The sequence below is a fragment of the Parambassis ranga genome, chromosome 2, assembly GCF_900634625.1.
Source record: "Parambassis ranga chromosome 2, fParRan2.1, whole genome shotgun sequence".
In the NCBI taxonomy this organism is placed as follows: domain Eukaryota; kingdom Metazoa; phylum Chordata; class Actinopteri; family Ambassidae; genus Parambassis; species Parambassis ranga.
In genome coordinates, this window is record NC_041023.1 from 916,022 (window position 1) to 943,971 (window position 27,950).

Consider the following 27,950-nt stretch of genomic DNA (forward strand, 5'->3'; position numbering starts at 1 on the left):
ATGTTAATTTAAATCGTTTGATTATCAATCACACAGCTGTGATTACAGCGTGTTTGTCGTGTCTTTAGCCCGCAGGTCAAAGGTCATTCACAGGCTGCAGCCCTCTGATATAAACAGGTACAGCTAACACCTGTTAGCATCGTTAGCACATGGAGCCAAATTGAATAATTAAAAACAGCCATAAATACCGTGTCGTTCTTCTTCGGTGGTGTCTCCAGCTGCTAGCATACATGTTGCTCCTTCCGGTCCTCAAGTTGAAGCTAAAATAGAAGCTAACTGTTAGCATATATTATTATTATTATTATTATCTGTAAAGTACAAGTGTGTGTGTGTGTGTGTGTGTGTGTGTGTGTGTGTGTGTGTGTGTGTGTGTGTTTAGAAATGGAGCGAGTTATATCCATGACGTCATCCATTCAGCAGTACCTGTGGCTTCACATTCAAGATGGAGGAGGGTTTAGCTAGGCTACATGCTAACAGACCCAGCCAAGAAGACAAGCTTTGTCCTCCGAGCTCACAGCAGGTGTCAGGCTCCGTGGACGTACCTGAAGCGGGTTTCCCTCTCAGCCAGAGTCCGAGTCTTTCTGCTCAAACTTCTCTCCCGGTTCGGTTTGAGCGAGAGACAAACCGGAACCACGGTTTTTAATCTCCACCGTTCGGTGTCTTAGCTGAGAGAAAAGTTCCGCTAAATCCCTACAGTGAACCGCACTTCGACTTACTGACGCAGAATGGGATTATTATCAGAGTCTGCTGCGCCAGAAACTTTCATTTTCACTCCAACCACTGGAGCAGAGGCGAGTTTTGGCGGCCATTACCGCCGAGGGAGCTCTGCGTGATGACGCACGCAGAGTTGCCGTGGTAACGGGACTTTGCGCATCAAAATGAAGCTAATTAAAAAAAAGGCAATTAACCCTTTAAAAAGGAAACATTCAGTAAATCTGAGATGGTAAAAGAATGAATAATATTAGTGAGAAGATATAAATAAATACATTTATATCAGACTTTAAACTGAAATAATAAATATTATTAATTAAGCCAATTACATTTTTTTAAAATTCAGCTGCACTGTGGGAAATGTAGTCTAAATTGAAGTGCTGAGCTGGACATGATGGACGCTGCCTGTGAGGAGACGAAAGCTGGTGTTCACCTCCATCTGTGACAGCACCGACTGTTATGACATCAGTAACCTGCGAGCAGAGCCAGCGCGCGCGTGTGTGTGTGTGTGCGTGTGTGTGTGTGTGTAATGAATATTTTTGCAAATTGTAATCAGCGCAGGCCGTCACATGCAGCTGATAAATGAGGCTCCGGGGATCAGTTGAGGCCGCTCTGCAGCATCCTCCTCCTCTGACGGCTTCTCTAATCACTACTGTGTGATGATGACGTCATCAGTGACTTCCTGTCACATGTCAGTCCAGAAAACACACTTTAAATCACAGAGCAGCGCACAGACGGACTCTTTATATTAAGAAGCATTGTTCTTGTCTTTATTGAAAAGAGACACATTACAGTAGAAGACTCTGTTCGGTAGAATTTTTCAACAACAGTACTGTACAGCAACAAAAATTCATAACAACAACGACAATAATAATAACAATAATAATAATAATAATTAGAATAACAGTGACAATAAGAACAATAATGTGTCTGGATGATAAATCAGAACCATAATTATAAAGGTGGATGGACTGAGGGAGAAAATATACAAAACTGTAGGTTCTTCTGGGGGCGGAGTCTTCCTCACAGGGGGTGTTTATAAATAATTTATGGTGGGAGGGGCTAAAGGGAAAGGCTACATGAGGTAACACAACCAAGTATTGACCATAGGGAGTCATTTTAACGTCTATGTACAGGCGCCGGCGGGTGTCCCACGGCGATACTGATGTCAGAGCTAACAACAACTTAGCTAACTGATGGCTAGCCTGAGCTTCACAGGGTGTGTGTGATCATTTTTTAACATTTTTCGTTTGGCAGAAATAGCTCACTTGAAAGCTAAAGCTACACATGCTAACATGATCAAAGTTAGCTGCTGCTGTAGCAGACGACTCAGAGCCGCAGAACTGCTGAGCTAGCTGAGCGCTAGCTGCTGCTACAAAGAGTGTTTCTATTTTAAACATAGCTTTCTATTTTTTTTAAAGGTTTGGTCAGATATCAGAGGGGGACAGAGACATATACAGATGTTAGCATGGGTCCATGCTAGCTGCAGTTAGCGTCAGGGAGATAACTGCAGCTTCCTGTTAGCTAAGTCCAGCTAACTGCTCCCTAGCTTGAATTCTACTGTTTGCCTGGAGGCTAGCGCTGCAGAGCTAACCGCTAGCTGTTTCCTGTTAACTAAAATTAAAGTGGCATGTCTTTCCTAGCTTGTTAGCATTCAGTTAGCGTTCTCTTCTAGTGTAAACTGAAATAAATAAACTTCCCAGAGCTTATGGAAACAGCCAGAAGCTGCGTCAGATCTCTGAGTGCTGAGGAAAGATGGCGGATTTAGTGCATCTCTGTCATAAAAAAGGACGTCTTCACCTGTCCAGACTGTGGACAGACAGCTTTAAAAACATGAGGGGGGGGGGGGGGTGGCACAAAGTCAGGAAGGCAAAACAAGAAAAGGCATGGGGGGGGGGGTTAGTGTCAGCTCTGCCCGACAGCGCACACCTCTTTATCAATATTGCTCTCAAACAGGAAGTAGATGAGGCGCAGCTCTCATCCGGACCACGTCTGGACTGGGCGTGGCCCAGGCGTGGAGACAGGTTCCACCGTGCACAGTAACGACTTCCTGTGTTTACTAATATACAACCAATAAAAGAGAGATTATTTACAACAAGGAGACCAGAGAAGAAGAAGAAGAGGAGGAGGAGGAGGAGGAGGAGGAGGAGGAGGAAGAAGCCCTTCGTAGTGAATCGCTGAGCAGATCAGGGAGACTGTCTGATTAGAGGATGGATTCCCTTTTTGGCTCTGTGATGGTTTCACAGCTGTTTCCAAAGAAAAGAACATCAGGGCATTCAGCTCTGAGCTGAGCGGTGATGAAGATGAGCAGGGTGATGAGGATGAAGGACAGTCTCCAGTCCCTGAGCCTGTAGGAGCTTCTTTTTACATCCAAACACAAACGTGGTCCATACTGAAGGACATGCTGTCAGTCACATGGTACAGGTGATGATGATGATGATGATGAAGAGTGGCGTGCTCTGTTCCCTCTCAGCTGATATGTTTTGGCGGGAAAGAGGGTGCGGATGGTGATTGGCTGTGTGTGCATGAGCTGCGACATCCATGTGATTATTTCCCAATGATTGATAGTGGACCACGTTTCCCAGCATGCTTTGGGGCTGTTATCCCTGTTAAGTGTTCTCCCAAACAGACGAGTGGACGGAGGTGGGCGGGGCTTACAGTCACAACAGGTAGTGGTTCCCAATATAAGTCAATGTGTTCCCACATGGATCACTGTCTGTGTGTCAGTCTGTCTGGTCACGTGACCTCGGGGTCATATGAGTGCGGCGCTCCCGGTGCTGCTGCAGCTGTTGTTGCGGTTGGTGTTGCGGCGCGACAGGTTGGGCGTGGCCATGAGCGGATAGCGCTCATCGGGGCAGCCGTACTGAGCCAGCGTGTCCACGCACTCCTGAGAACTGGCCTGCCGGGCGTACGCCATGGCGCCGTTACCGTGGGCGTCCCTCGCCATCAGATCCACGCCGTACTGCAGAGAGAGAGAGAGCTGTGGTTAGAAACCTGATCAGGTGATGACGGCCACAGAGCCTCCGTCAGGTCTTACCCAGATGAGGAGCTGCGTGATGACCACGTTGCCCTTGCGGCTGGCCAGGTGCAGCGCGTTGCGTCCGTCTCCCTCCCCGCAGGTCTCGTTGACCTGCTGCCGGGACCCGTGGGCGAGCAGCAGCACCACGGCGCGCAGGTCCTCCTCGGCCGTGGCCCTCAGCAGCTGCTGGCCCAGAGAGAGGTCGGCGCCGGGCAGCGACGCCAGGAAGAGACGCTGCTCGTACTTGGCCCGGATCCAGCGCTCCCGCTCCTCCCTGTCAGACAGAGCGGAGGGACCACGTTACACACAGACAGTCCTGTCCTAAAGTGAGACACAGCCAGGGGACACGGCGTCCACCGACAGAGTATCATTGACTGCTGATCCCTCTAATCTCTGCTCTAATCCCTCCATGTAAACAGCAGCTCACTCAGCCCGCTGGGATTAGGACGGGGGAGGGGGGAGATATTGAGCTGTCCCCCCAACACACACACACAGACACACACACACACACACACACAGACACACACACACACTCACACTCACACACACACGTGTCTCCTAGCTAAATAACAGCAGCTCCTCCAGACGGGGGAGGAAACAAACAGCTAAACTCAGTTACAGTGTTCAGCCAATCAGGGGACAGCGTCCTCCAATACAGTCTGAGCATGTGGACACACTGAGATGCATGATGGGAGACAAAGTGTGGGAAAAGACACAACCTGGCAGAATCTCATTAACTCTCTTCCTGGATACCACTGTGTGTGTGTGTTGTGGTGTGTGTGTGTGTGTGTGTGTGTTGTGGTGGGGGTGTGTGTGCGTTGTGGTGGGGGTGTGTGTGTGTGTGTTGTGGTGGGGGTGTGTGTGTGTGTGTGTGTGTTGTGGTGGGGGTGTGTGTGTGTGTGTGTGTGTTGTGGTGGGGGTGTGGCCGTGGCGGAGGCGGCTAGCATCACGGAATGTCTCGGGAGGCTTCTCCTTCCTGCCCGGCCCAGAGACAGAGTAGGGAGGCTGGGCACGGGACTATGGCCGACAGCTCTCGGACAAAGCCTGGAGGTGTCGCTCAGTGTGTGTGTGTGTGTGTGTGTGTGTGTGTGTGTGTGTGTGTGTGTGTGTGTGTGTGTGTGTGCTCAGCAGGGCTCTGCTTTCTGTCCTCCAGAGGACAGAGAGGAAATGTGAGGCCACTGGACCCAGGAAACGCATGCCTTCCCCTGCTGCTGGAGTTGCTAAGGGCCTGAGTGTGTGTCTGTGTGTGTGTCACAGAGAGGAGGAGAAGGCCTCACACTCTGTCCTCTAGTTGTCTGTTCGGCAGACATGGTCACATGTAGATGAACACAAAAAAAAAAATCACAAGAATGTGTGTGTGTGTGAGTGTGTGTGTTGCAGTAAACATCGACTCTCCATCACAAGCTAACGAGTCCTGAAAACACACAGCTCTGGACAGTGGAGAGGCTAATTGCACTAATTAACCACACAGAGTGTGTGTGTGTGTGTGTGTGTGTGTGTGACAGTATGTGTTAACATGTGTCTGAATGCACACGCTCATATTTTGTGTGTTAATAAATGTGTGTGTGTGTGTGTGTCCCTTTTCACATCCCATTAGGTGACGCGCTGCGCTCCAGCAGCACGGCATGCTGGGTAGATAATTAAACATGAGTCCCGGTGAGATCGCTTATGACAGGAAAACACACACACAGACACACACAGACACACAAAGACACAGACACACACAGACACACAAAGACACAGACACACACAGACACACACACACAGAGCCCAGAGGGGCTGCACTCTGTGTGTGTCTGTGTGTCAGTTAAATGATAAGAGACACACACATTCTTCTGATTCTGTTTCATTGATCGATCGTCTGTGCTGCTGTGTTTGATGAGCAGCTCAGGTGATTGACAGCTTCATCAGTGGGCTGTGGTGTCGTCCCGGTTGCCGTTGGAAACAGTATGTGATTTTGTTTGGGGTCACTCGAGGCACCACACTGGGCCCACTGTGCTTCTCTGATTTCCTGCCTGTTGTTTGAGTTCAGGAGACCTCGCAGTGTGTGTGTGTGTGTGTGTGTGTGTGTGTGTGTAGGTGTGTGTGTGTGTGTGTGTGTGAGGACGTTCCCCCTGAGCGGCTGCTTTGTCCAGTTGTGTTTACATACACACTGAGTTTCCTGTCTGTCCAAAGCCAGAGGGTGTTGAGCCCGACCGACCACCGCTGGACATCCCACCAGCTGCTTCCCCGCAGCAGTGTGTGTGTGTGTGTGTGTGTGTGTGTGTGTGTGTGTTGAAAAGGGTCATTGGTCCACGACCCCAAAACAGAGCAGTGACAGAGAGCTGAAAGCCGGCACACACACCCTGATAATCAGCCCGGGCTGATGATCATAATGACACCACTGTATCCGTCATGTCTGAGGTGAACATAAAGAGTTAACTCCAAGATGTCCTCCTCAGCAGCCAGCAGGACGCCATGATGGAGTCACTGTGAGCAGCAGTCACATGACCAACACTCTGAAAGGCTCTGACCTGCAGCTTCCTGCAGCTGATCTCTGTCTGAACACCTGTTATTCTACACACACACTCTGACTGCAGACAGGATGGAGTGTGTGTGTGTGTGTGAAACACTGTTTCTGTGTGTGTGTGTGTGTGTGTGTGTGTCAAAATGCAGCTGAACAGGATTCTCCAGCTCAGAGCTGCTGTTAGCGCCCATCATTAATTACAGCGTGTGTGTGTGTGTGTGTGTGTGTGTGTGTGTGTGTGTGTGTGTGTGAGGTAATGAGCGGTAGGCAGCAGGGTTAAGAGTGACGTGGTGTCAGTGGCTTCTCTTCTGGCCTAATTAGCCCTGTAATGAATGGATTAATAGACGGAGCGTGGATAAGAGCAGCTGATGAATGGCGGCGGACGGAGGAACAAGGTGAGGAGCGCTGCTGACAACACACAGAGAGAGAGAGGCTGAAATCAATTAGCCTTTCCTGCCTGGTCGTTAGCTGCCCTTGGATGGGCACAGATAATTAAAGGGAGGGTGGTGGGGTGAGGAAGGTCTGTGGGGGGGGTGGGGCTTCACTCGGACAGAGGGAGGCGATGCAAATGAGCAGAGGAGGAGAAATGGACCAAACCGACGGGAAGTTGATCTGTGAGCTGAGACGCAGCGCTCCACTGACACCACACAGATACTAGGAGAGGGGGAGGAGGGGGGAGGAGGGGGAGGAGGGGGGAGGGCGAACACCTCCTCTGGTGTGAACCTGATCATTAACTCTGCAGGAGAACACAGGTCAGTGTTTGCAGACTGACGGAGAACACCACAGTGGTTCACGCCAAGCCAAACACATGAGGAGGCGGGGCTTAATGAGAGGAGCTCATGATGTGGAGCAGTGAGGAGTCAATCAATGATCTGTCATGTAGTCCGGTTACAGCAGGGCTTTTATTCTGAAAGAGCTCTGTTGTCACAGTGTGGGTGTAGCTCGGGGTCGGAGCGGGACCAGCGCTCCTCAGTATGGATCGATCAGTATGCAGATGTGTTATCAATCACACATATATCCAGTGACCTAAGGGAGGCAGTGAGGGAGCGGGGCCAGCTGCAGAGCCCGGGTCCTGGCAGGACTCTGAGACCGTCGCTCCTTCAAATGTTTACCAGCCGGCCGGCAGTGAACCCATTCAATCCAAACACATTACGGACTAATGTGAGGAGGACTCTGCCGTCCACTGCCTCCACCCCCTCCTCCTTTACTGTATGAGCAATTTGCAGAGCGAGCCAATTAGCCAGAGGGAGGGAGGGCTCCCGGCGAGCAGGAGCAGAGCGAGGGCGGCGAGCGGGGAGGACGGCCAGAGTCACGCACGTGGAGAGCGTTATTTATTTCTTCATTATTAAAATAAGGGCGAGGACGGCGAGGTTAATCTGATGACTCAGGCATAAAGAATGTGCATTTAGTTTGCGCTCGCATTAGCATAACCTCGCCGCCATGACAAACGATGAATGGCCCGGTGATTGGCTCGTGTCAGCCGGCTTAATGTCAATAGTAAATTGGAGGGCTTGTTAGGCGAGTCGGGGGACGCGGCTACAGGCAGTCATGTACAAAATAATGTCTATTAGGACTAATTTAATCAAGGCCTCCCTTTTACAGATGAATTAGAATGTAGGGGCCAATTATTTTTCAACGTTTGCACTGCCTGTCAGTGTGTGTGTGTGTGTGTGTGTGTGTGTGTGTGTGCGTGCTGTTTAACATGCAGGCCGTGGGGCCGGCTGGAATCAGCAGGAGCTGCAGATAATGGCAGAGAGATGATGGCAGGCGGGACGGGCTAGTTAACGGAGGCAGATGAATCAGAGCCCAGTGAGCGCGCACACACACACACACACACTCTCACAGACACACACACACACACACACAGGTCTGTTTGTGGGGCACGCTGATATCGGATCGATACAGCAGTGAAGTCACGCAGAGCCTTGTGAAACATTTTCAGAGGCGACATCTTGATATTTGTTTGTGTTAAAACTCACACAAACAAATTATTCTGCCCTCGGCTGTCTGAACAATAAGCTGCAGAAACTGCCTTTATTTTAAAAAGTTGATTTACCGACGCTCCACTGATCCCACAGAGGCTGGAGACGAACGGCAGAGACACGGCGACGCTCTGAAGACACTGAAACTGTTCCTGATTCTGATTCAAACATTTACAGCCTGACGAGCCGGAGCTGCTGTGTGTGTGTGTGTGTGAGTGTGTGTGTGTGTGTCTGCGTGTGTGTGTGTCTGTGTGTGTGTTAAAGATGACCCTGTGCCAGGAGAATAACTTCAAATGTGTCTGTCTCAAATCACAGCAGTCCAATCAGTGTTATGATCACACAGAGTGTGTGTGATAGGAGTTTGGGTTTTATGGGGTGCAAGGCAGGGCTGGCTCTGGCTCTGGCCCTGGGGGGCAATTATCCTGTGATGTGGGCCCCCTCTGGTGGTCCCCTGAGCCCAATCCGGCGGCGGTGCGGCGGCGCCCTCTGCACCTGCACCCCGGCTCAGATTAAAAGCCCCCGGTCTAATTTTAAATCTGTTAGCGCTGGCCTTTTCTGAGGGGAACAAGACTAATCTGTTCCCATAAAGGGCCTGGCCCCCCGCCCCCCGCCCCCCCGGCGCTGCCAGACCTGCTGCTGAATTATTACTGGCCGCGCATTCGTCATGTGGGGCCGGCGTTAAGTGTGCGGCGCGCGGCTCATCTCGCTCCGGCTCATTTCTCTGCTGTCTGACGAAGCTGCGGCTACCTGCACATGACTGCGCCCCCCGCTGGTGAGGCGCAGATTACACAGGTGTGTTTGGGATTAGGACCGTTTGTGCTGCATAATCTCGACGTGATGCTGACCCTGTGAGGCAGACTGCCAAAGGTCAGCAGTGGGCATGAGGGGAAGGATGCAGCGGAGCAGCCCGCTCCCCGGTGCAGTGGCCAGGAGGTGGGATTATCTGCGCTGTCACTTGCTGTCCGCTCAGGCCTGCGTCAAACGGCGCCCGAGCGCGCCCTGGGTGCTGGTGTTGATGCGCCGCTCGACACATAATTAAAACAATGAGCTGCGGCGCCAAGAACCGCAGAGCGAGGCTGCTGCCCGGCGCCAGCCGGACCCTGTGGGGCTCCGCGGCGGGCAGCGTGCCCAAACTTAGCAGCCCCTTCAGCGGAGGCATCAGCTGGGGCGCGGCGGCGGGCGGCCGTGCCAGCTGAGGTGATGACGGCTGACCGCGGGCAGCCAGGGGTTAATGGGAACGTTTAGAGGACTCGGAGTCTTTTTGTGGTTCCTAACAGGGTCCCTCAGCCTGCGAGCTCCGTCCTCGCCACTGCCAGCGACGCGTGTCAACAAGTATCACTTTTCACGGTGAGCAAAGAGCCGCAGCCCTGGAACCACCAGCAGACGCGCTGATGTTAATGAGGCCTGGACCATCGCTGAGGGCAGGCGCACAGGGAGGAGGAGGAGGAGGAAGATAAAGAGATGGTGACAACAGCTGGAGATGGCGGGGCTCGGCGGGTGAGGTGAGGCGCCATCTCTGCCGACATAATTCCTCCCCGCCGTCCGACAGCAGAGGAAAAATGGCGGGGTTTAACACCTCTCTTCTTTCTGCCTTCCCCTCCATTCCTCCTCCTCCTCCTCTCACTCCATCTTTCCTCCATCCGTCCCTCATTCTCCTCCCTCTCTCCTCCCCCCTCCAAACCTCCAAACAGGACCTAATTGGGAGGCGAGAGTGGGGCTCAGACCTTGACAGACAGGAGGTCAGCGTAATTGCTGCTGGCCATATTTAACATTAAGATAATCAGGCCATTAATTACCCTTTGGATCATTAAATCAGCCACTTGCAAAATGAAATTTCGGCCTCTATTACTCACTTGAGAGACCACGAGGGGAGGACATTTTTCCATCTATCAGCCGCCCTCCCCCATGCCTCCCCCCTCCTGTGGACAAAGCTCCACAGATTCCTCCTCGTTCAGGTTGATGTCAGCGCTCTTCCTCGTCCCTAACGGCGATTTACGGTTTAGAGTCTCTGTGATATTTTAACACACAGCGCCACACGTGCTGCGTGTGATTCGCCGATGCTGCACGTGCTCACTGAGAAGGCAGACGGGAAGTTAAAAACACAAAATGACCAGAAGCAGGTAGGGCTGGGCGTCCCACAGGGCTCCATCCTGGCTCCTCTTCCTCTTCCTCTTCCTCTGACTACATACACCTCGGCTCAGTGTGTGTGTGTTGCCGTGTGGCAGGTTGATTTGTATTTTAAGACGAGCAGTAAGTGCTGAGTGAACTTGGCGACACGGCCTCAGCATCATTTCATAGAGCGTCAGCGACAGTCCATAAAGCTGTCATAGAAGCTGCACGCCCCCCCCCCTCCCTGAGAGACGGACGCAGGCTGCAAACAGCCAGAGAGGGAGGATCAGGCGGGGGGGGCAGCGGGCCACTTAAGGGATGGACTGATAACCGCTATCGACAGCACGGAGAGATGGAGCAGCAGCGGAGCGGCGCGGGTTAATTGAGATAATATTGACCTCCTCCTCTAATCTGTGCAGAGGGAAACATGGCTCCCATTCATACAGAGAGGAACATGAGCAACAATAAAAGCATTAGTGCTCTGACAGAGGAGGGCTAATGGCACGTCGATACACTGCTCAGACACACACACACACACACACACACACAGAGGAGACACAGTCACACAGGATGCACACTGATTCATTGTTTTTATATTTTGTTCAGTTCCAGAGGATGTGTGTGTGTGTGTGTGTGTGTGTGTGTGTGTGTGTGTGTGTGTGTGTGTGTGTGTTTTGGGGGAGTAATTATAAGGTGCTTCTGTTGACTAATGAGTGTCGGGAGGGGGAGGGTGAGTGGAGGGGGCGGGGGGGAGACGGGGAAGTCGATCTTTATGCGGATGGCAGTCAGCTCTAATTTGTTATGATGGCTGCTGGCTTCCCAGGCCGATAATTACACCACACACACACACACACACACACACACACACACACACACACAGGTACACGTCACGCTAAAGTTCAGCGGTTTGTTCCCCTGTGGTCCACTCACACAGTGTTTCTGTCGATACACACACAGCGCCCCCTGTCTGCAGCTGTGGCTCCTACCTGCTGGCGTCCGGCCCGGGTTTGAGGCGCCCCTGAGAATTGGCCTCCCACACGCTGTTGGCGAGCTCGTTGCCGATGGCCGACATGACCTTGATGAGCTCCAGCGGCCACTCGTCCAGGTCCAGAGAGCGGACGCGGGACAGGTGGGTGCCCAGGTTCCTGTGGATGCCCGAGCACTCGATGCAGATCAGGGCCCCGAGGTTCAGGCTCGCCCAGTCTGGGTCTGAGTGGACAACAACAGGATGGGGTGTTAGCGAGGCTCAGAGGGGAATTCTGGGTAAGTGGCATGTTGTACTCACTCTGGGCTTCACAGTCGGCACAGCGGCCGTTTCCACGGATCCCCCGGATGGACTGCAGAGCCATGGCCTCCGTCTGGCTGGTCAGACGAGACTGAAAGAAAACAAACATGGCCGCCATGAAGCGAAAGAACGTTTGTGTCCAGACCTGCAGAAGGAGGAACAACACGACGCAGCAATGGAAGCAGAGTGGGAGGGCGGCGGCAGAGCCTGAGGCGTAAACACGGCACGCCGCCGCCGCCTGCTGCAGGTGGAGAATGGCAGCGTGGGGGTGCGGGACTGTAATTGGTATTTTGTAATTATGTGTGTGTGTGTAGCGTGCGTCACCTTGTTCTTGCTGCTCTCGCAGGACTGCAGGCTGGCGAGGATCTGGCTCTCGATGACCTGCACCCAGGCGTCCCGCTCCTCGTACGACGTGGCCTCGAAATGCCACGTCTGCCCCGTCAGAGACACGATGGTGAACTCAAAGTTCTCCTCTTGCTCTGTCAGGAGGGAGGAGGAGGAGGAGAGTCAGAGGAGGAGCTCAGAGACGTCCACACCTCACCTCCGCCATGTTGGTTCATCATCACACTCAGAGGGGATAAAATAGCTCTGTGCTGGGAACAGGAAGTCAAACAGAGACACCTGTTCTCATGGTGACCTCTGTGACCCCGCCCCCCTGAAGCCAGGATGTTCCCCCTCCTGTCAGTGGGAGAGGTCAGCCATTACAATCAGGCCTGCTGCAGGGGGACATATGGGTCTGTTACCCAGAACCCCTTCAGAGGTTAATGGGCCAATCAAGAGTCAATTACACTGAGTCTGAGTGTGTGTGTGTGTGTGTGTGTGTGTGTGTGTGTGTGTGTGTGACGGACAGCCTGTAAGGACGATCAAAAGCCTAAAAACAGGAAGTGAGTGGCCCTGTGAGTCGGTGCTGATGCTGAGAACGGAGCAGCACATTTGGAACCGTTAAAGGATGAAGTGACCACAGCGCTCTGCTTACAATTAGAGGAGGTAAGAGGTGAGGGAGGGAGGGAGGGGGGGAGGGAGGGGGAGGGAGGGGGAGGTGAGGGGGAATCAAAGGATGGCCTGCAGCCCGGCTGATCATTCCCAGGATTCCTCGGTCTGCGCTGCAACAAAAACTTCTTCACAGTCATGGACGGAGCGCTCAGAGCGAGCGAAGCCGTGATGAGGAGGAGCGCTCTTCCTCAGCTAAGTCATTTGGCTAATTGGGAGCGTCTCAGAGCGGCGGAGCTGAAGCTGCCCCGTGGGGGGCGCTCTGGATAATCAATGGGAGGTCAGGAGGAAGAAGCCCGAGGCCTCAGACTGAAAACACCTTTTGAAAGTTTGCTGAAAACGAACGTGTGTGAGCTGCTGCAATTAAAACTCTGTTTATCACAGCGGCTGGAAAATATCCAGCTCTACTCCGAGTCAGAGAGAGGAGACTGGAAAAGACCGAAATCTGCAGTGTGTGTGTGTGTGTGTGTGTGTGTGTGTGTGTGTGTGTGTGTGTGTGTGTGTGTGTGTGTGTCCATGAGACAGACAGCCAGTGTGTGTGTGTGTGTGTCCATGAGACAGACAGCCAGTGTGTGTGTGTGTGCCGCTCCTGGGTCGACACCCGGTGCGTCTCCGTTCTAAATGACAGCCCACCCATCACGCTGAGCCCTGCAGGGTCACCGGCGAGAGTCTCATCATAATTAAATTCCCATGATTCTCTGTTTTCCGGGGGGGGGGGGGGGGGGGGGGGGGGGGGGTGCTTGACAATTATGGAAACCAACAGTCCAGAAAGGCCCGGCGTAAATGAAACGCTGTTTTCTGGATTTAAATGCTGCACGCTGACCCGGCGCGGCGCGGCGGCTAATGAATAAAAGGAGGCTGAGCAGCACCGCAGCCACGCCCACCCTCCCACTGTGGAAACCTCCACCTGACATACAGGAACATCTACAACACACAGAACCGAGCGGGTCTCTGTCAGCAGCTGATCCATGTCAGAGGACAGTGTGAGCCGAGTCTTCTTTCAATTCTTAACTATCCTGAGAGATGACGGTGAAAGTCCTGGAGCGGCGGATGGTGTGTGTGTGTGTGTGTGTGTCCTGGACTAAACGTATGCATGAGAGTACAAACACACTCCAACACACAGGCGGCGTGTGTGTGTGTAATTACTGGCAGCGCTCTGGGCTACTGTGGGTGACATTCGCACACAGAAAGGTGGCGTCGAGGCAATTTGTGAACTCTGACACCGGCAACCTTTAACAGCACAAACAGAACCAACCAAATATACAGCATTTACAGGGGGGGGGGGGCGGCGATGGAGGGGGGGCGGGACATGCATACGAGCCTATCATCCAGGCTGAGTGTGTGGAGGTGCAATGAGAGGGGAGGCGTGAGGGAGACAAAGGGGGCCCGGGGAAACACAAATTAAAAGCCTTAAATGTCAGCGCACACAGTATTGCTTTGCGACACAGGTCATTACTCCTCATATTATTCGCCGCCTTTTACAACATTAATAACCTGGAAAATATCGCGGCGACTCTCCCAAAGTCTCTGAAATATGTGCGTCTGTGTCTGAAGCTACGACACCACAAACACATCCTGCACCACCCGCACGGCGCCGGCTTCCGGGGGCGTTCGGTTCGCCGTGGCGGGCAGGGGGCGGGGCGGGGCGGAGCAGGGAGGGGCGGGGCAGACACGGCGGAGAAGACAATTCAAAGTGTGGACGTGAATCTTTTTCTCCAGAAGACACACACGGACACAGTGAGTCCCAGCAGCTCTGGTGATGTCAGCAGGCACAGACATTCTGCGACAGGAAGCCATGATGGAGCATCATGTGACCAGCAGTCACATGACAGACAGGCTCTGTCCGAGCTGCAGGATTCCTGCATCACACACAGGAAGTGCCTGTCTGCCAATCACCAAACCACTGATTACTGGGCAGTGCACACTTCCCACCACATGGGGGCTCCACCCCCGCAGCAGCGGGCGGGCGGGTCGGGGGTCAGGTCCGTCCCGCCGCAGCAGGTTTACCTTCTGAGTCGTGCAGACTGGTGGCGTAAACGCTGCGAAGGCTACCGACACGGTTTAACTTCCACGCTCTACGCTTGGCTGCATCCCCCGCCGGCCAATGAGACGACAGCAAGGGAGGGAGAGAGAGACAGGCGTCAGATACAGCAGAGAGGGGGCGTGGCTTAAAGAGGGGTGGGCGGGGCCAACGAAGGACTGACAGACATCATTATTATAGATCATACAAAACAATAAAATGTATTTAATCTATTGATTTAGAGTCGATTAACCCATGAAATACTTCACATGTCCAAACGAGGCCAGAGAGGATCAACAATCAGAAGAAGCTGTGACCTCTGACCCCGTGGAGCTTCAGGCAATCAGAGAGGTCACATGACCGAGCACCTGCACCATGCTGCACACAGAGCCCCTCTGTCCCCACCCGCTCCACCCAAACCCACCTGAAAGGAATTCAGGATCACAGGGAGGAGGCGGCGTGCTGCTTCCTGGTTGATGGATCAAAGCAGGAATGTGAGCGGGTCGCCTTTCTGAGCTCATCAGACCGGCTCTGATCTCTGTGTGAAACATTTCATCCTGAAGGTGGCGCTATCATCAAACATGGCCGCCAGCGCAGGGACCCTCCCGCCTTCCTGCCTCGGTGTGGGTGGTCCTACCTGGGGGAGCTCGGCAGCTAAGGGCGGTTCCCCCTCATGAATTACGCTGCGCCTCGCTCTGACACGAAGATACTTCACCGGCCCGCCCGGCGTGACAGGCGGCGAGCCGGCGGGCGGCCGAGCACGCTCAGTGCTTAATGGCTAAATTGGGAAGACTGTTACTAATCGCTTATTGAATAATGAAAGTGACACAGCTGATAAAAGATTTCAATACGCTGGATTATTTATAATATTTCACTTAAGCTGACTAATAGGGGGGCGAGCCGAGCGAGGCAGGGAGCGGCTGACAACACGTGGCGGTCAGAGGGAGGGGTCATAAAACACTCGCCACCATCAGACCTGACGGAGGCTCGCAGGGGAAAAAGCTAAAGACGGGAGAGGATGGAGAAACAACGAGAGGGAGAGGAGGAGGAGGAAGAGGAGGAGGAGGAGGAGGAGGAGGAGGAGGGAGAGGAGGAGGAGGAAGAGGAGGAGGAGGGAGAGGAGGAGGAGGAGGAGGAGGAGGAGGAGGAGGGAGAGGAGGAGGAGGAGGAGGAGGAGGGAGAGGAGGAGGAGGAGGGAGAGGAGGAGGAGGAGGAGGAGGAAGAGGAGGGAGAGGAGGAGGAGGAGGAGGGAGAGGAGGAGGAGGAGGAGGAGGAAGAGGAGGAGGAAGAGGAGGAGGAGGAAGAGGAGGAGGAGGAGGAGGAGGAGGAAGAGGAGGAAGAGGAGGAGGAAGAGGAGGAAGAGGAGGAGGAGGAGGAGGAAGAGGAGGAGGAGGAGGAGGAAGAGGAGGAGGAGGAAGAGGAGGAAGAGGAGGAAGAGGAGGAGGAAGAGGAGGAAGAGGAGGAGGAAGAGGAGGAAGAGGAGGAGGAGGAGGAAGAGGAGGAAGAGGAGGGAGCGAGAGTGAGCAGATGCGGCGTGGCTCGATCAGTCAGACTGTCAGTGATGGAGGAACAAACATTACACATCTGCTGCTGCCGCCACATCTGTTCAGTGTGTGTGTGTGTGTGTGTGTGTGTGTGTGTGTGTGTGTGCGTTCCCAAACGGCTAACATTAGCGTTAGCAGCAACAGGGGACCAAATGACAGAGGTGAGGTAACCGACCCATCAGGACCCACAGAGAGGATGAGGAGGGCTGACACAATGACAGGATGAAGAGCTCCCGCGCTCAGAGCCGAGCTCAGGAGTCTCTGATCACATGACTTCCTTTCCCAGCCCGGGTCAGCACACACAGAGCCTGATGGGTAGCATCCAGGGAGGCGGCTGCGGCGCTGAGACCCGGGGCGGGGAAAGTGTGAGGCGAGGGGGGCGGGGAGATGGCGTTACCTTCCGCAGTACCAGAGAGGCCGTCGGCTTTGAAGTTGCTGGTGCTCTTCTTCCTCCGGTGCTTCTTACGGTTGGCGTGCGGCGACGGCGGCGGCTCCATCTTGGGGCTGGTGGTGCTGGAGATGCTGGGACTGGAGCAGACGGAGTCTCCCAGTCCGGTGTCTGACAAACCAAACACACATCGCCATGGTTACAACACACTGGGACAGGGTGAAACCGGTTCTCTGGGCCCAGTTTTTGACCTGGTTCTGTTTGAGTGTTCAGGATGAACGGACCAATCGGAGGCCTCCGTGTGTGATGGATAAAACCTCACCGACACGGAGCCCTGTGGGCGAGCGAGGCTATCAGAGCAGGGAGTGGGTCTCTCTCTCTCAGCGCTCCACTCTTCATGGCGGCTGCTGACAGCTGTGACTAGCGGCGGAATAAAATAACATTCAGCTTCCATCAATATCACGGCGCGGCGGCGACACTGACATGGGCGCGGTGTGCGTCTGTGTGTGTAGATGGAAAAACACGTGTGTGTGTGTGTTGGGGCGAGCGCTCGCCGGCCGCCGCGGCCCCGACCGGCAGACAGCCCCAAGGACGGCCATAACTTATTTTACAATCGTTTAGTCTCAGCTCAAGTGGAAAATGTGACAACTTATCTCTGCTGACAAGATGCCATCCCCGAGCGCGCAATTAACCGCCGTGGATTAACGGCCCTCCCATCTGCACGCCGCGCTCCATCCACATCAACCCTGCCCACCCCCCCACGCCCTCACCCCTCCACCTCCACACTTCCACCTCCCCTCTCCCAGTTCCACTCTGATCACCTCCCTCTGTGGGTTTTCCTCCACTCTACACCAGCTGCTGCGCCACCACAGAAGAAGACGGCCGGCGACGGCCTGCTCTCATTTTAAACATCAGAACATCGGACTTCAGGACTGTGTGTGTGTGTGTGTGTGTGTGTGTGTGTCCACAGACAGCGTTTCACAGCTTTAAACGCTAGCTGAAGGTGGCTGCAGGGTGCACAGAGCTGTCTGTCAAGCTTATTGTCACGGCAACACAAACACACTTAGAATGACAGCTGTCAGTCCTCCTGTGTGTGTGTGTGGCGCCTGTCAGGGCAGCTGGATTAATGGGAGTTAAAATGATAGGCCCCCTCATGGAGCTCCACACTGAGGCCTTCTGAGGCCCAGCCATGCAGCAGCGTGTGTGTGTGTGTGTATGTGTGTGTGTCACTGACCCGTGCTGACTCCTGAGTTGGCGATGACGGTGGCGTCGGTCCACTGGTCGGCGCTGGAGACGGAGTACGAGCGCTGGTGCATCCCCTCCATGCCGCGGCTGTTAAAGGACACCGAGGAGCTGCTGGTCACCGAGCCTGAGACAGGAAGTCAGGAAGGGGACACGTCAGAGGGCGGCCATCTTTGTGTGGTGTTAGCCTCAGTTAGCCTTTAGCTTCAGCTAGCTGTGTCTTTGCTAAAACATCTGACTGTGTGTGTGTAGGTCTGGAGCTGTTGCACTGCTGGATGTGAACACACACACAGACACACACAGGCGCACACAGACACACACACAGACACACGCCACACACACAGACACAGACAGACGCACACACACACAGACACACACCACACACACAGACACACACACACAGACACACACACACACACAGACACACACACACACAGACACACACAGACACACACACACAGACACACACACACAGACACACACAAACAGACACCACACACACAGCACACACACCACACACACAGACACACACCACAACAAGACACACACACCAGACAACACACAACACAGGACACACACACATACACAACACACACACACAGACACACACCACCAGACACACACCACACACCGACAACACACACACACACAGACACCACACACACACAGACACACACACACAGACACACACACACACACACAGACACACACACACACAGACACACACACACACACACACACAGACACACACACAGACACACACAGACACACAGACACACACAGCACACCACACAGACACACCAAACACCAGACACACACAGACACACACACACTTCTTCTACTACTCCAACAGTGGTCATGTGACACACAGGGGGGCCCATAAAAGGAGCCTGGTACAGACCGGCTGCTTAAATCAAACCGCCGTGCGCTCCAGCAGCCGGGTGAATCCTCCCCCTCCACCCGCCTCCCCCCTCCTCCCCCCTAGCCCCCCCATTCTCTCATTACAGCTCATTTCTTGGTGCTGGCTGAGTGGAGCCAGGACTCTGATTGCATTAATATTCATGACAATAATTAGTACATGGAATACGGCTCACTGAATATTCATGCTATTAGCTCGGGCCTCCTGGACCCAGTGTGTGTGTGTGTGTGTGTGTGTGCACCTTTTGTTTTACGACGTCTTCCTTCAGGTGATAAGAAGTGTTTTCGAGGCTGTTTTTTATTGTTGGTCGCAGCGTGTTTATGATGAAACACAGGAAGAAATAAAGCGGTGTGTGTGTGAGTGTGTGTGAGTGTGTGTGTGTGTGAGTGTGTGTGTGTGGTTGTGACGTCATCTGTGAGGCCTGACCTGACGTCTGTCCGAGCTGCAGGCTGCTCATGTCCTTCGTCAGGCCGTTGGTTTTGGGGCTGGGCATGGCGGCGCAGGTGGAGACGGCGCGCGGCGGCCTCTTGCCCGGCACCTTCACCGTGGTCCTGAGCAGGTCGATCTCCTTCCCGTGGACGTTCTGCATGTAGTCCTGAGACACAGAAGTGTGAGAGACAGAGGGATTATTCTGGGTAATAAAGCTCCTAAATCCCTAAAAGCTACAATGGAACAAAGCCACACTAATCCCTTGAAGCGGCGCTGAAGTGGCTCCGCCCGCTCGCCAACACGCCCCGAACACGAGTGAGGATGAGGAGCTCCCCTCTGCTTTCCAGATCAAACACCACAATCAAAAGACAAGAAGACGGACGAGAGGCGCTTGTTAAATCCACCCACACATCCCTCTGAGGAGGGTGGAGGGTCAGGAGAGGCCTGAAAGGAGCAAAGCATCGTGGGAGGTGGGCGTCCTCTTCAACATGAAGGGGACAAACAAAGCTCAGGACGTCTGGGACGGAGACAAAAATCTGACCAAACACTGCTGCCCGCGTCACTCCTGGAAGGATCATCACTCTGCACTCTCTCACACACACACACAGACACACACACACACACACACACAGACACACACACACACACACAGACACACACACAGACACACACAGTCAGTGTTTCCCGCCTCCCTCTGGCAGCTCAGCTGACAAAAGGCCAATTCAAAGCCAAGTGCTCTCGACGGCGTCTTAACAAGCCACTGGAGAGCCCTCGAGCCAGGGGCCCGCTGGGTAAACGCTCCACACACACACACACACACACACACACACACACACACACACACACACTCCGACAGATTGACCGAGGTAATTGAGTCTCCATTTGCATCGGAGAGCTTTCATCATCGGCCTGACCGAACACTCCACACCGAGACGTCCAGGACGGATGTGTGTATCGACCAAACACACTGACAGCAGGTGGGGGGGGCACTGTGTGTGTGTGTTGGTTGCTGTTTGAGTGTGTGCACTGTGGGCATAAATGGAGGCATAAACGGCGGCGGCGGTATGAAAAATGAGCTGGACGCTGCTGATGGCGAGGGAAAGACGATCCATAACGAGCGCGTCAGAAGACAGAAGACAGGATCACAAAACCAGTCTGAAGCCTTTAAACCAGGTTTACGTCCAAACCCAGACCCAGACCCAAGCCAAGTCCAAAGACAGGTCTAAACACCAGGTCTAAACTCAGCCTAAACCAGGCCATAACCAGGCCTAAACTGGCCCCAAACCAGCCAAACTCCAGGTCCAAACCCAGCCTAGAATCAGGTCTACATGAGCTGAACTTTAATCCAAACCCAGGTCCAGTCTGGGAGCAGCCGGAGCCTCTTTGAGGCGGCTCGCCTCCGTCTTTGTGTGTGTTTCAGTAAAACTTGGTCAGTGCTGATGTGTCAGCCCGGAGCCGCTCCGTGTCTCAGCAGCAACATTAACACACGTTTTTTTTTGTCTTCGACGTCTTTAGACGAGACGTCTCCCTCCCATTAGGTGGCATCCGTTGCCACGCACTTAATTAGCGGCATTAATGTGATTTCTTCGCACATAGCCGGGCAATTAGCGGCGCTGATTGACTTTCATTCGATTAGCCTCCACAAACACGCTAATTGACGCAACGCGCCGAGGAAAACCTGGGTTTTTGGTGCTGGAGGGGGTTTGTGCAGCGTGTGTGTGTGTGTGTGTTTACACTGCAGTGTGTTAACTGATGAGTTTTAACAGTAATTTACTGCATCAGCTGCTCTGACGGCTGACGGACATGAGCAGAGGGTCCAGAGGGGATCCAACCCGCAACCTGAAGGAGTGTTTGTAGGAGCTGCGAGCGAAAAAACAGCTTAATCCGAAGCAGCTAATCTGCTGAAATGTTTGCTAATCTGATGACAGGACGTGAGAATTAAACACACAAACATCAGTAAGTATAAAAACAGCTGCTGCTCGGTACCTGGGCGACGGTAGAAACACCTGAGTTTACTAAAACACTGCTGATCACCACACAGATAAAGCCTCTGAAAGCAACACGTCTGAAGAGCGTGTGTGTGTGTGTGTGTGTGTGTGATAATGACACAGTGTGGGGATATTGTGCCAACAGGGCAGAGAGCTGGGGCAATTAGCAGAGACATTACAGCTGATATTCACATCATCAGCGCCGACGTGGGCAAACAGATGACGAGTTCTAATTAATACACAAGCCATCAACACTGTGTGTGTGTGTGTGTGTGTGTGTGAGAGAGATGCCAAGCCATTTGTGGAATCACACACACACACACACTCAGGAGAGAAGGAGACGCACACAGAGGTCAGTGAAGGCTGGCACAGCGCTGGAGTCCAATCAGAGAGGGTTAGTAATGAGTGTGAGTGTGTGTGTGTGTGAGTGTGTGTGTGTGTGTGTGTGTGTGTGTGCGTCTTACATGCAGGCTGGGGTGGTAGGTGAGCAGCCCGTTGTCGCACAGCGTCACGTACTTCTTCTTCCACTCCTTGTTCAGGGACTTGCCGCTCCTCTTCAGCAGCATGCCCTGCAGGAAAAGGCACAAACAATCAGGATTTTTCTGACGGTCCTTGAACGCACCATCAGTCAAAACTAAGCTGAAATAAACCTGAAAGTTCTCTGTGTAACCATGGAGCCATGATTGATGGACATGTGACCAGCAGTCGTAGGACAAACATCCAGAGAGTTAGTACGACGCGGGGTGAGTCACAGCGTCCTAATTGTGCATCTCGTGGTGTGTGAGGATAACGAGCTGAACAAAACAACAGTTTAACAGAGAAATCCGAAGTCTCTCTCTCTCCTACGCACATCAGCCGCGGCTGACTGACCGTTTAGGCCGAGCGCCGCCCGCCCACACTCCATTTGAGCCTGATTCATTAGGTGAGAAAGAGAGAGAGAGCAAGAAGGTCACAGCGAAGGCGAGAGAGAGGGAAAGGGGGAGAGGGGGGAGAGGGGGGAGAGTGGTGGGAGGCGGCGGAGGGGGATAAAACTGTCCACTGATTAGCAATTACAGCGGCGCTGCCACGCGTGTCACTTCACTGGACCTCGGCAACATTAACACTCCGACGGAGGATATTAATAGAGTCCAGCCGTGAAGGGGGAGGAAGGAGGGGAGGGAGGGACACGCCGGCTGATGGACAGAAGCCTGCTCCCCGCCGCCCCGACCGCTCAGCTTTCATTAAGGCGGGCGGCGATGGTGGGACAGAGCGGCAGGCCCGCGGTGACCCTCGCCGCCAGTGACGGCACCCTCACTGTAATTGGCGGTGACAAAACGCCAAGAAGGGACGCTTCAGAGAGACGAAGAGGGGACACGAGGACGGGACACATTCAGGACCTGAAACAGAGAGTCCTCCTGACAGAGGACGCTGCTTTAAAAACACAAAGACAGTGAACGCACCACAGACCGTCCCACTCTTATCACAGACAGTGAACTAATCACAGACTCCAGTCATTCAGTGAGTGTGTGTGAGTCTGTGAGAGTGTGTCTGTGTGAGTGAAGTGTGTGTGTGTGTGTCTGTGAGTGTCTGTGAGTGAGTGAGTGTGTGTGTGAGTCTGTGTGTGTGAGTCTGTGTGAGTGAAGTGTGTGTGTGTGTGTCTGTGAGTGTGTGTGAGTGTGTGTGTGTGATGGGCTTCCTGCTGCTGTGGAGTGAAAGCTGCCGGCAGCCGTGCAGCTGTCAGGCCAGCTGATCATCCGCCTGTGAGCGAGCGAGCAGCAGCAGCAGGCGGGGAGAGAGAGAGAGAGAGAGAGAGAGAGGGGACGTGTGTTTATGTGAGGAAACTCTTCGGTGACGACTTCTCAGGCCGGCTCAGGGGTCCGAGGATGAGGAGGAGGATGAGGGGCAGCGGGATGAGTCCTGCTCGTCAGGACGCTAACTGAGCGCTGACATATCTTCCATTATTCACCTCCTGACTCACTTGTCTACCTTCAGGAGGGGCGGCGGCCATGACAGCTCAAAGGGCCTCCACGTGTGTGTGGAGATGAATACGGGCTCAGCGCCCCGGTGAAGAATGGCGGCGCAGTGCGCGGGAAAAGGTCGCTGGCTCGGGGGAGAGAGGAGATGGAGTCATCCGTCAGGCATCAGAAAACGTCCGACGGCGTCCGTGCTGCGTTCAAGGTGCTGTGAGAGATGTGGTTATACATCCCCCCAAAAACACAGGAAGCTCCCCCGGACACGAGGAGGCTCCTGACCGCCGTGAAGTATGTGCTTAAGAAAAGGTCGCCTGCTCGGGGGGAGCAGAGCGATGAGGTCATTCGTTAGCAGACGCATCAGACGGTGTTCTCAGGCTCAAACCCGAGGCCGTGATTAAAGACGCCGCGTCACACACAGGAGGAGAAGAAGAAGAAGCATTTGTCTGAAGCTCCTTTGTGGCGGCTGAGCCGCTATTGATACTCACTAATCTACTCTCTAATCACTCAATCACCCCTATTTTCCCCACACAATGGACTCTCCCGTGACAGCGGCTCCTGGAGGAGATACGGGGGAGGTCGCGTCTCTGTGCAGAGCCGCTCCTTTTGTTCTTCGCCGCCCTCTGAGAGCAGGAGGCCAAATTAGAGGTGTCACCGCCACCGACAGCGGCCATCCGATCCGGCCTGAGCGGCGACCACGGGTCATCCATCATCCGCTCAGACAGAGCCGAGCGCCGCTGCGAGCCCTCTAATCTCAACAAGACAAAAAGGCCCAGATCACATCAGCTGCTTTTATTCTGCTGACAACAACACAACCAGGAAGCCGTGATGTCATGTGACCACAAGTCACATGACAAAGGTTCAGGCGGCATCTGGTCCAATTCCAGTCGAAACGCTGCCATGATTGTGTCAGGACTGTGACCTGACCACGGCGTCCTCAGCATCACCACAAGGTCACCGGTGACGAGGCAAGGACGGCGAGGGGCGAGCCCGCGGGGGGGGGCAGGATGCCGACCAGATCAAATAAAACACCACCGAAGAAGAGGGGGGCTGATTTATCTGATAAGAGTTCTGGGTAATTAATTAGAAACTCAATTATCCAAACCGTACTTCAGCAGTCTCAATCCATTAGTGGGTGAAACAGCTCGCTCAGAGACAGACAGGAAGTGAAGGAGGCGCGGCTCCTCTTCCTCGCTGACAGAGCCTCAGGTCAGGCGCACCACGACCGCCGGGACGCCTGAGCGCCAAACACAAACTCTTTGATTGACGCCTGCTTTTAATTATTTCTAAAAAAGGGGGAGCCGTCCTCCTCCCACTCCCAGGCTGAGCGTGCGCCACACAAATGTCATCATGGCCAAAATGGCTCCGAGCGCTGACAACCTTTCCCAGGGAAATGATATTTTTCCAATCCGGCGGAAGGCGGATCATGTCACCCTCGTTAAAGCCTTGATAGCAGGTCTTTAATATTCACCGTCTTAATTAGGGCTGCAGTTAATTTCATTAAATTCTTTGGCTGCTAAATGAAGCAGATTATGAGACATCTTTTATTGCGAAGCGTGAAATTACAGCCTGCCCGCTGCCAGTGGCGGCGCGCCGCTAATGAATTACAGGGTAAATAACACCCGAATTAACCATCCAATTTAACTCCTTACAAAGCGCCCGGCGCCGAGGGGGGACGAGTGCACTTGTCAAAACCAGCCAGCCCCGCGCTCGTCTGCAACCCCGCGAGAGGCAATTACAACACGCCGCTAATCAGCTCCTCGCAGGAAGGGGGCGCCGGCGTCCCGAGCAGCCGCGCAGGGCCGCTCATCTGCAGCGGGAGGTCAGGGGGCCCGTGATGTCTGCTGTCTGAGCGTCACGTGACGGCCACTTCCTGTCCGGTCCCGGCGGCTCGGCTGCTGCTGCGGTGGAGGAAATTAATTTGTCAGATTGTTGGCTTTCAAAGACATGAGCGAGCCTCTCCGGTAATTAGCGGCTAATTAGCGGCGTGCAGCAGATGTCGGAGGAGCCCTGCGCCGTCAACAGCCTCTGTAAACAAAGCTGGACGCGTCCGCTCACTTCAAGGCAGCAGCAGAAGAAGAAGAAGAAGAAGAAGAAGAAGAAGAGGGCTGATTGGCTGGAGCTGCAGCCGCCGCTTCCTCTACAGGAGGTTCAGCTGCGGCGCCACATGTGCTTCCTGCTTCGGCTGGACGGGCAGGTGGCGGAGGACCGCCCTCAGAGGTCACTTTTACAGCTGCACCTGAAGGCACCGCCGCAGGGCATAGCACCAGCTTATTGATTCCATGTCACCGTTTGATGTGCTGATCAATGAGGTTCCAAAGGGGGCGGGGCTTAACACACAAAAGTCCACAACTGTCAGGCCAACTGAGCAGCAGGGGGCGCTGCAGACACAAAGAGTTTAACGACGCTAATTTCGGCTAATTGATCAGTTTCATTCAGATTATTTCAGTCTTAGCTCAGAATTTATTCTCAAAATTCTCGAATAAACGAGGACAAGTGTGTGTGTGTGTGTGTGTGTGTGTGTGTGTGTGTGAGGCTGTTTTACTCATGTAAACGCTCGGTGTGTGTTTCTGTGCACTTGTTTTGGCTAATTGTGTCAGAGTGGAACCCGCCCTGTTCTCATTACAGCTGCCGTGTCCTGGCCTCCGTGTGTCTGTGTGTGTGTGTGTGTCTGTGTGTGTCTGTGTGTGTCTGTGTGTGTGTGTCTGTGTGTGTGTGTGTCTGTGGTTTTAATGAGCACTGGTCTCTCTTAACGAAGGCGTTCCCCTTTAAGAGGAGGCGAAGTGAACCGCCGTCACCTCGAGTTGTGGAGTGTCGCGCTAAGAGCCGCTCTAATGAGATCAGGACGAGCGAACAAGTGGAACAAGTGGCTCCAACACACACACACACACACACACACACACACACACACACACACACACACACACACACACACACACAGGTATGACATGAGGAGTGAAGAAAGAGCTTTGAAAAACCAGAGAAGAAGAACGAGTTTCACACACACAGCTTCAGTATTTAAAGGAACATGACACGGCTAATTCCTCTGGCAGGTGTCAGACGCTGTTAGGTCATCGGCCGGCCGCCTCCCCCTCCCTCCGCCATGACGCTTGGAGATGTGTGTGTGTGTGTTGTTGACGTGTGGTGGATTGATCTGTGTGTGGTTCAGGAGACAGTGTCTCATTAAAAACAAGTGTGAAAGTAAAACACAGTGCAAATGGAGCGTTAATGGGGAAAAGGTAGCTGACCTCACACACACAGACACACACAGACACACACACAGACACACACAGACACACACACAGACACACACAGACACACACACAGACACACACAGACACACACAGAGTGTAGTGAGCGAGCAGGTCTGCGGTGTGTCGAGGCCGCCATGTTGGACAGGTTTACTGTGAGGAGCTTAGCTTAGCATAAAGCTAAAGTACAAACCACTGAGGGAAGAGCTGTGAAGTCCCATGTCACTTGAATGCAGCAGAGTTTTATGTGAGAGGACATAATGAAGAGGCTTCCTGGCAGCCCGCTGAGCTGCAGCTCTGCATTAGCACCACAGAAGAAGAAGAAGAAGGAGACGGCGGTGTGTTTGAAGCCGCTGGGAGCTGTGGAGGGATTTTCACACGTTCAGCAGCAATTACGGCGGCGTCTGCTGTGACAGCGCGGCGGGGTCTTTCCTTAAAACCCGAACACAAACACGGCGGCTCAGCCCCCCTCTCTCTCTCTGTTCCCCTCCCTCTCCAGTCTGTGTCTCTCGCCCGCTCTCTCCTCATCAGAGATGCGATTTGTTCATAAAGAGATTACAAACGAGGCCGCGGCGGCGACTGGAGAGGCCGCGATTAGAGCGCGCTAATTGCCTGATTTGCTTGTCGGGAGACCCCCCCCCACCTCACCCGTCTCACCTACTGCTGCTTCAACACGAGAGGAGCTCGTTTGCAGCAAATTAAGAGGCTGCTCAGGTGTGTGTGTGTGTGTCTGTGTGTGTGTCTGTGTGTGTCTGTGTGTGTGTCTGTGTGTGTGTGTGTGTGTGTGTCTGTGTGTGTGTGTGTGTGTGTGTCTGTGTGTGTGTGTGTGTGTGTGTGTGTGTGTCTGTGTGTGTCTGTGTGTGTGTCTGTGTGTGTCTGTGTGTGTGTCTGTGTGTGTCTGTGTGTGTGTCTGTGTGTGTGTGTGTGTGTGTGTCTGTGTGTCTGTGTGTGTGTCTGTGTGTGTGTGTGTGTGTCTGTGTGTGTGTGTGTGTCTGTGTGTGTGTGTGTGTGTGTGTCTGTGTGTGTGTGTGTGTGTGTGTGTGTGTGTGTGTCTGTGTGTGTGTGTGTGTGTGTGTGTCTGTGTGTCTCTTTCATTCCTTTAGACCAGGCAGAGCAGAGGAAGTGTCTTTGAGCTGAAGTGGAGGAACAGAGGGAGGAAGAGTGAAAGCGTCCCTCCTCCTCCTCCTAACGACCCGCTCCGAGGACCCGGGAGAGCCCCTCGCTCTGATTGATGTCAAGTGTGTGATTTCACTGGTAATCAAGGCCGCGCCATCAAAGGCCGCCGCACACAGGAAGTCTCACCTGTTTGATGGGGATGGCCCGGCCGCTGCCGATGCTGTCGGCTCGGGCCTCCAGGCCTTTCTTGTCCTTGTCCGTCTCGCTCGCCTTCCTCGACTGCAGACAAGAAGATAAACGTTATCGCCATGGATACGGGCAGCCGACGAAAGCTCTGAGGGAGCGGCGGCGGCGGTTCTCACCGTGAAGAGGTTGGAGCGGCGCTTGGACTGCTTGCGGACGGGCGTGGGCGTGTTGGTGGTCTGAGGGACGTCGATGCGGAGCTCCTTCTGGCTGGTGCTGGGTGTGGACGGCACCGACGACGAGTAGTCGCTCAGACTGC

The 27,950-nt window shown here is 53.8% G+C and overlaps 1 protein-coding gene across 1 annotated transcript; it reads right to left on the minus strand.

The window, feature by feature from the left end:
* Nucleotides 1-1,453: 1,453 nt before the first annotated feature.
* On the minus strand, nucleotides 1,454-27,948 carry LOC114431704 (arf-GAP with GTPase, ANK repeat and PH domain-containing protein 1-like; the record flags this gene model as incomplete). The annotated part of the gene is made up of 11 exons (XM_028399297.1): nucleotides 1,454-3,673; nucleotides 3,749-4,004; nucleotides 11,314-11,536; nucleotides 11,613-11,703; nucleotides 11,937-12,091; nucleotides 16,564-16,725; nucleotides 17,789-17,923; nucleotides 19,142-19,310; nucleotides 21,597-21,701; nucleotides 27,635-27,727; nucleotides 27,811-27,948. Coding segments are annotated over 11 exons (1,737 nt in total), but the record flags the coding sequence as incomplete, so codon positions are not given.
* Nucleotides 27,949-27,950: the final 2 nt, after the last annotated feature.